Genomic DNA, 8,832 nt, shown 5'->3' with positions numbered 1-8,832 from the left:
CTCCCATGTTCACCTGACTTGATACGCTGTGAAGTCTTGATAAGCTGTGAAGATACTACTATGGCATGGATTCCTCTCCCTCCCAGGCTGCTGTTAGATGTGCTTCAAACTGTTCCACTAAGACCAAGATACACAGTTGTTATCACAGACTCAGAGTTCTCTCAGTTATTACAATGCAAGAGTTGGTTCATGCTGTCTGCTACTTTCCTGTTGTTCCAGCTTCTTGCTTGTTTTTGTCCTTTCTTGTTTGCTCCCTTCAGCTACCTCCTCTTATGTCTGTGTTTCTCGGGCTTGGTTCCATTCTCTTCTGACACGGTTTCATGCCTACTACGCTCTTGTCCCTGTCCATCCCTGCTTCATTTAGGCAGTTCAGAGGCAGGAAAGTTTTCCTTCCCTGTCAGAAAAGAAAGCAGCAAGGTCCTTGCTTGTTACTACCCTGACTAGTTTACAACCTCCTCTAAGACAGAATGCTGTTTTCTTACCTTACCTAGCTGGTAAGTAGGGAGTGGGAGATACTGTTTTTAAAGCCCACACCCTGAAGTCAGTAAACACGTAAAAATTAATCCAAAATAATCACAAGATAGGGTTATTCTATTTCATACTGCAATCACCTGCTGGAGATCATTAGTTGCCCCTGTCAGAACCAAGTATAACTAATATACAATATACTGGCTTCAAATTGGCCTCCTCATATATTAGCCTAGAAAAGACCTTTCTAATCAGCTCACTTCTGCGGACGGTGCACAGCTGTTATGTACTGTTCTGTGTGTTACAGATACAGGACACCTGGAGCTGTGTGCTATCTTCTTTTGAAGGATGGCAAAATTTGAGTGCCTGACCCTCTACTACCTGGTCAGGGTAATATTTTTTGAGATGGAGCAGGGGAAGTAGGAGAGACAGAAAATGTGTGGGGACAGGATTATAAAAACTGACAATCCTGGTTTTAAGCTCTTAACCTACTGGTGATTCATGAGTCAGCCGGTCACTCTGAACAGGAAAATTGCCCAGAATTATGGAAGATCTTACTGCGAGAAAGTGAAGAACAGCTGTGAAAAAAAAAAGGGAAACATAAAAAACACTAGAAATTTGCGGTTGAAAGCATATCATTTGCTTCTATGCTAGCAGTACAAAGAACAAGCAGCAACGTTTTCAAAAGGTGATCCATGTCTCTCAATTTCCAAAGTAGTTTTTTGTCCATTCTTAAGGTATGTCTATCAAGTGAAGATTCAGATTATTAGGCTACACTGATAATTAAATGCATAAACTAATAGCCTGACTACATGTAAAAAAAAAAAGGAAAGTCTGTAAGAGATTAAAACAAGGGGATTACACTAAATTGAAATGGTTTAAATATTTTTCCTAAAGGCTTTTAACACAGTTTCCAAAGACCTGCTTATGAGCATAATTTGACTGATGAAAAGTATTCCTTTCAGAGACAATAGTCTAAATAATCATATAATTAAGCCATGTGAAGTGCAAAGCTAGTAAGCCAATGATAGTGTGTTTCAGATATATAAGAGCTCTTTCTATGAGTCACAGATTATTTTTCAGTTTGTGGTGGTTTGTTTTTTTTTTCCCAGTAAACCCTATAAAATCCCAAGACTGACTTCACAGGATTGTGTTCTGAGATCACTCTGCAGTGGTTTCACGGAACTATTAAATGGCAAAGATTATTTGAAATCCTTCAGAAAAGGGAAGCACTGAGGCACAGAAGAGTGAACTTATTTAATGTTTTCATTATAACAGTACCTAGAAGGCTTTGAGTAGATTGGGCCTCCTTCTGCCAGACGGGGTACAATCACACAGTAAATAGTTCAGCAAAACTTACACTCCGAGGGAAATAAGATACCACTCATTACTCAAGTTATTCTTCAAACAAGGTATGGAAACTGTATCTCCCTACCTGAATGCTCCACAGTAATGTTCCCCAACTCCCCCAAATACCATCTGAGGAGCTGCACTCCCCCATTGTGTGAGAAGTACTTGCCTCCAATTAGGAGAAGGGGAAAATTCAGAAGGTAACTGGAAAACATTTAAAGAAAAAAAAAAGGTAAAAAAGAAAGTGGGGAGCAGGCAAGGGCATTGAGCAACAGTGGCATAGAACAGCTGGTGAGTGTGTGTCCTTAATCCTTATGACATGTTACTATATAAAGAACTACAAACAGTGCTGAGATTGCCACATACTACGCAAATAATGAGTTTCTGCCAAAGCCAAGAAAGAAACATTTTTTTCTTCAGGTTTCTTACGAAGTAAGATCCTAATCCTGAATCTGTGGAGTCCCACCATTTTGAGTGAGACTATTAATGAAATCCAGATCAGATGCTGATGAGCAGGGGAAGAGCAGGTTGACAGGAAAGAGGAAAAACGTTATTGGAAGCAAAACTATTTTTTCATGGAACATCAATGGGTTCCTGACACACTTTCAGAACTGAAGGAAGGAGATTTTAATAAGGCTTTCCAAATAAACTGGTACATAGGTAGTGTGCGAAGCCTGCAGGAGTTATATGTTAAGGGTATATTCTAATGCCCTGGTAGAGTTAGTACTGTACACTCTTAAGAAATCAGTGGCTTACTCACTAGTGTTATTCAGCATGTGAAAGGGTGTGACAATCCACCGTGCATGGAAGGTTCTGCTCTGATGCATTTACACAAGTGATGTATTCAATTATGCAAAGTGTTTTTTAAAATTCTATTTGACCATTCTGCTTGAAGATATTTGGCTAATTTGCATACAGAGCCCAATTTTGCTTGGAAATTATTAAATTGTCCCTTTTTGTTAAGACTCCAGTTAATTCAGCAATGTGAGTTTGTATAAAACAAGTAACATCTATGTAGGCTCCCTGCACTTTGTGATGCTCACTCCTTTAAACTTTGTATGCCAGCTCAGGAGCAGTAATATCAAGTGACTTCAAAGGATAACTGCTTCCAACAGTCCCCAATGGCTTGTATTTCAACTTGGTAACTAGCATAACTCACCAGACCTGTTATTTTATTTCAAGGCCTGCGCTGCTCTTTTCATGTATTGAGCTGCAGTCCCAGCTCAGTGCAAATGAAAGGGGGATTAAAAAAGTAGTGTAGAATTTGGGACAGGGAGAGGTCTAAGTCTCTCCCAACATAGGCACACAGACTGTTTTTAAAGCAAACTTGGAAGATGTTTCCTGCAAACAGTCAATAATAAAGCTTGATGATGTGTTTTCCTTCATTTGCACCCACTTACTTGCTTCCACCCTTCAACTCTGTCTTGTGTGAAACCAAGACTGGGGTCTTTGGAAAAGGATGTGTCCCTGTATATTGACCAGGCTCTGATTTGGCTGGCTACGTGGTGCTTTAGAATAAATGGTAATAAATAATAGGTCATTCATTTTGCATGTCAGTGATGTTCATTATGGTAAATGTATTTGCCTCTCCTCTTCCCTCCCCATTATAAAGCATCAAATGATAGCCATACAAAGTGCTTATTCAAACTGGCAGATCTCTTACATGTGTTAAGGACTACAAATATATCAAACTTGCCAGTCCTCATTCTGGTAATATTGCTTGATAGTGGGTATCTGAAACAAGGTCAAAGCTAAAAGCTGGACTACTTGACTCATGTTGGGTTTCATGTAGGTGAGTGTAATTGATGTCAGTGAACCTTCAGCTCCAGGTCTGGTCTTCCATCAGAAACCTTCTCTTTAGACTGTGAGTGGGGGGATATGTACAGTCTGAACAAAGCTTTTGCAAACATGCAAGTCAGCATAAGACAGTGCCCATTGCTGAAAAAAGCAGTTCCACCTTTCCAAGTGCCTTCAATGTGTCACTTTTGGCACTGTACCTTGCCATTGGCAGAAGCATTTATGTGACTACGTTGAGCCACATCAGGGACTTGCTTAATTAAAGCTCATCAATTTTTTCTGATATGATTCACTGTCTGGTCCCACAAACTCTTTACAGGCACAAAAGAAAGTGCCATATAGGGTCAGAAAAATTGTGGCCAAGGGTAGCAAACGAGTAGGACTTGTGCAGTATTGCTTGATAATGCTTGTTTAAAAGGGTGCCTGAAACTAAGGCCTGATTCTACTCTGCTTATTTTTCCCAGACAAAACTCCCTTTGATTTCTTTCTCTGAGAAGGGCCTGGTGGCCTCAGTCATTGATGGTTCTTTTCAGAAGCAGGTAGGGTGTTGAATAAATGGGGCAATGTGGTACTATGCACAGATTTATCTTAAATAGTTCAAAATGCTGGTAGTTTCTTACTTAATCCATGGCAATCTGTATCTGCTTGTCTGGTCTTAGAATGAAAGATTAGACTGGACTTAACTTTGGAAGATAGAATGGTATAAAATAAAAAAAGCAGGTGTAGGTTGGAGCTTTGACCTCCAAAGGTAGTGGTGCCAGAAGGTAGACTTCTGACGTGCTCTCTCCCTCTTCCATTCTCTCAGAAGCAGAAAGGAGATAAAAATCCTGCCCTTCTACCTGTGATTCTGAATGGACTTTCCTAACCCTTGGCTATGTGCTTGGCAAAACCTCAAATTCCCTGTCAAAGCCAAGCATCCTGTGGCTTATCTGTTATCTAAGCGAGGATATACAAGTCCAAAAGCAGATGGGAAGGGAGAAGTACCTGCCCAATGCAAACAGTGATTTCCTCTTGCATACTAAAGTTTTAATAACGGTTTGAGAGAGGGGGATTTGTGAAAACGTTTGACTTCAGTTTGCATGCAGGAACAAAACCTAAGCCCCTTGCAATTGCATTTGTAACTGTTTAAATATAAAATAAATATACCCAATTTCACCTTCACACTATAGGAAAACATTTAAATATGTCCTTGTGGGAAGTCACTGCAGCTCCCACCAAAACCTTGAAACTGTAGTACCACCTGCAGTGTTCTTACTCCTGGCCTCAAGGGACAGGGACCAGCAGCTCAGCAGGGTCATGATCTACTGCCTAAGATCTGGGGTTGTGAGACGCCAAGGGCAGGTATTGCACAGTGCACTACAAGCAGAAATGGCTTTGCCCTGGTTCTAAGGCTTTGCCTAGCTGAGGATGAGTAGGTAGACTTCCCTTTGCAACTTCGAATCTTCTGGCTTCCTTCACCTCATGCTTCACAAGATACCTGACGCCTCTATCAGTAGTATAATGATGTATGGCCTGTTGCAGCTTATTTCTATAATGTGCTTACTTTTTATTTGCTTGGTGTGGCTAATGGGAGAGCTTACGTAAAGCAATTTCAGGTTTATTGCTTGCATCAATCACTGGAGAAGCTATCAAGATACTTGCATCACCCACCCATTACATCTGCACTGGCTAATACAATATAGGGCATCAACGTGACTCCTGAAACCCTTAACTTATTCTTCAGCTCTACTTCCACCTAAGTATGTTTAATTGCATAGTGGGGTGAAATTGCTCACTCTGGATATGTGCCAACATTTCTAAATGGCACTACTCTACCCCTGCAGCAACTAGATCTGAAGAACGTTAGTTGTACCTGAGGGAACCCCTCATACCAGAAAGCGAGGGGACAGTGCTGTCAGGAGGCAGACTGGAGAGGTCTGACTTGGTGTATCCCTCTGCTGGCTTTGCAAAAGGGTGAATGACACCACATGATAACACAACAATCCCAGACCTGATATATGTAATTTTTTAATCACACTCAGTTGGGAACACTTATTAAGAGTTTTATTAGCTCTAAAAATAGGTTCTTAAATATTTTTCAAGGTCAACTAAAATATGAAAAACTATACAGTGTTCAAAATAAACCACAGTTTGTTATAACTGAGACCCATTCAGTGGAATAACATTTATCAAGAATGATAGCCTATAGGGAATTGTTCAGCCTCAACAAACCCACAGACAGTATTTCCCCAACTGCTTTCAAACTGACCAGTTGAAGACCAGTCTAGTCTTCTGGTGTCCAACAGAATTCCCACCAGCAAGAACACTGCAGAAGAGTGGAACCCGGTCTTTGGGTGAGGAAGCTGCAAAGGTTTTATCAGAAATTAACAACTGGTCTATTGGTGTACCCCCTTTTTTTTTTTTCTTTAGCATTAAATGAAAACTTTCATAAATAGCCTTACATAAATAATCTCAGAAGTTTCAAAGCTCATGCTGTCAGTCAGGCCTGACTCAACATTCTCTGGTCTCTCACTGCTTAAAATGTTTCTGCAATTATTCTGGAGTACAAGAATCCTTTGCGTCTCTTATTGTAAGAGCAGGTCATATGGTTTTGGTAAGAGTTAAACTGAAGAGGAAGATTTGGCAGTTAAGTGAAATGCATGTTACAGCTGATGCTGGTTTTGTTGTTTTTTTTTTACTGGAATAACTGAAAAGATTAAGCTGTAGTGCAGGTAGAGCTTGAGTCACACCTTTATCGTTGTATCTCTTAGCCTGATGTGAACTGTATTATTAAAAACGGTAGCTCAAGCTGATTCCGTACTTTATCTACAACCAAGCTTAGCCAAGTATCAGCTAGCCCGGTGAAAAAAGGTAGTTGAAGGCTGTATACGTAGAGGCGCTGCTAATTGCTTTCAATGACTGTCAAAAGAACATTGGTACTAATAGATTTCTTAGTCTGCCTTTCAACAAAGCACTCTTATCTATGCATAAGAAAAAGCACTACGCAGAGCAAATACAACATGCTAGTCTGCATTTTGTTCTTTTTTCAAAAAAGTGATTCGTCACCCCTTTTTGTTGCCAAAAGGAATTGCAGTACCTTCCACAGGCTTGTGCCCTGGGAGATCCCGGTGTCAGTAGTTTTAATACTGCTTTTCCTCCACAGTGTTTACATGATGAGCAGCTTTAGTCTCAATGACTTTTTGTCGGTAAAGGAGCCGGGTGTGTTTGTTTATGACAGCCAATGTAACCCACCAGGCGAATGTAACCCATCAGGAGAACTGATTTACCCTGCGGAGCGTTTTACTTACAGAGAGTTTACCAGGAGTAGCCTAAACTACAGTGGGGAGACGGGGGTGGGCACCGCAGGATTAAAAAGCCCAGGGCAAAGCCTTCGGGGGTAAAGGAGGCGGCAAGACTTAAGGAGGGAGCAATTCCCAGCCGTGAATGAAACACAAACACGCTGTGAGATTCTCTTCCTTAGATGAAAGTACTGGCGAGCCAGCCTAAGCGCTGCCCGCGGATGACTAGTTAGAACAAGTTTAAACTCAAGAGCTACAATTGAGAGGTTTCCTCATGTGAGTGCCTCCTGCACCGGGCGTTATCTCGCCCCCACCCCCCCCCACCCCTCCGCACCGCGCTGCCGGCCCGCGTCTCACACCACCTCCTGCCCCTCCGGGCCGGCGGACGCTAGACGAGGGACTCGCAGACGGGTAGCGAGTCGGAGTCCTGGCTGTGCATGGAGCTCAGCCCCGTGTCCGAGTCCTCGCCGTTGTCGGCTCTGTCCTTGCGCAGCGCCCGCGCCTGCTCAACCCATCCGGCCGCGGTGCCGCTGCTCCCCGCCGCTGGCCGCCCTCCGCCCGCGGCCCCGCGCGGCTCCGCCGGCGCCTCCGCAACGTCGAGGGTGCCCAGCGTCTCCAGCAAACGCTGCAGCTCCCGCTCCTTGTCCTCCCATGCGCGCTGCGTGTAATCCAGGTCGGTTTTGACGGCCTCCAGGTCCGTGCTCAGCTTGAGGCCGATGTAGAGGCTGGTGCTCAGCTGGGTCTTCACCCGCTCGTGCTCGAGGTGCAGCTCGCCCTCGCCGCCGCCGCCGCTCAGCTCCGTGGTGTCGCAGTCCGTGTCGTCCAAGCCGGGACCCGCCGCCAGCTCCAGCTCCTCCCGCCGCCGCTTCATCCAGCGCTCGTTGAGCTCCTCCTGGATCTCGGCGGCCAGGTGCTCCAGCAGCTCCTCCTGATGCGCCCGCTGCTCCTGCAGCTGCAGCACCTCCTCGCACTTCCTGGCGTAGTCCTCCTCGGGGCGGCCGGCGGCGGGCTGTGCCGCCCCGCCCGGCTCCGGCTCCCCGCCGCCGGCCCCCACCAGGTAAGTATCCTGCACGTAGTTGACGCCGTGCCGCTTCATGCGGTCCAGGTGGATCTTGGCCTCATACCTGTCGATCTCACGGTCCAGCTCGCGGAGGCGCTGGATCTGCTGCCGGATGGTGTGGTCCTGCGACAGCACCAGGTGCACCAGCGTCTCCATCCTCTCTGCCGACGAGGCCTCCCGGGCCAGCGGCTGCTGCCGCTTCTTGTTGATCTTGGCCAGCTTGCGGAAGGCTTTCCTCACCACTCGCCGCTGTCGCTCCTGCGTGAGCGCCAGGCTGGCACGGGCCGCCCCCAGGCCGTGGCCGGGGCGCTCCTTGCTGAGCACCACCCGCGCCTCGGCACTGCGCGGTCCCGCGTTGGGCAGCGAGGCCTCGCTGCGCACCAGCACGAAGCGCACGTTCTCCTGCTCGTCCCCCCACGCCACCCAGAGCCGCAGGATCTTCGTCTTGTTGGGCAGGATCCGCTCGAAGCCGCGCCACTTCTCCACGATGCAGTAGGAGTGCGGCGGCCCCGACAGCATCCCGCCGCCGGGCTCGGGCAGCGCCGGCCGCTGCCGCCGGTGGTGGCTGTCCTCCAGAAGCACCCGCACCACGTCCGAGCAGGTGGTCCGCCGGGAGAGCCCGGAGATCAGCTTCTCCTCCTGGCAGATCCACACGGAGATCTTCCGCTCCTCGGACTCCATCGGGGGCGGCGGGGGGCCGAGCGGCCGGGGCCACCGGCTCAGGGTTGGCCGGGCAGCCGCTCCATGGGGCGCGCTCACGGGAGGCGCGGAGCCGCCCTCCCGCCCGGCTTCAGCATGGCCGGGATGTCTCCCCGCCCGCAGCTCCCCTCCCGTGCGCTCCGCCGGCCGCTCCACCCCTTCCTGCCCGGTGCGGCGGGC

General features: G+C 46.8%; 1 protein-coding gene across 1 annotated transcript; it reads right to left on the bottom strand.

Annotated features, from left to right (window-relative positions):
* Positions 1–7,244: 7,244 nt before the first annotated feature.
* On the bottom strand, positions 7,245–8,832 carry RASSF10 (Ras association domain family member 10). The gene has a single exon (XM_062620173.1). The coding sequence runs from the start codon at positions 8,632–8,634 to the stop codon at positions 7,282–7,284; it is 1,353 nt and encodes a 450-aa protein (XP_062476157.1). The 5' UTR covers positions 8,635–8,832; the 3' UTR covers positions 7,245–7,281.

The sequence above is a fragment of the Pezoporus occidentalis genome, unplaced genomic scaffold, assembly GCF_034315485.1.
Source record: "Pezoporus occidentalis ecotype Australia unplaced genomic scaffold, CSIRO_AGI_Poc_V1 ctg22, whole genome shotgun sequence".
Classification (NCBI taxonomy): domain Eukaryota; kingdom Metazoa; phylum Chordata; class Aves; order Psittaciformes; family Psittacidae; genus Pezoporus; species Pezoporus occidentalis.
Note: the sequence above shows the minus strand (reverse complement) of the source record. Positions and strands in the feature narration are given on the sequence as shown.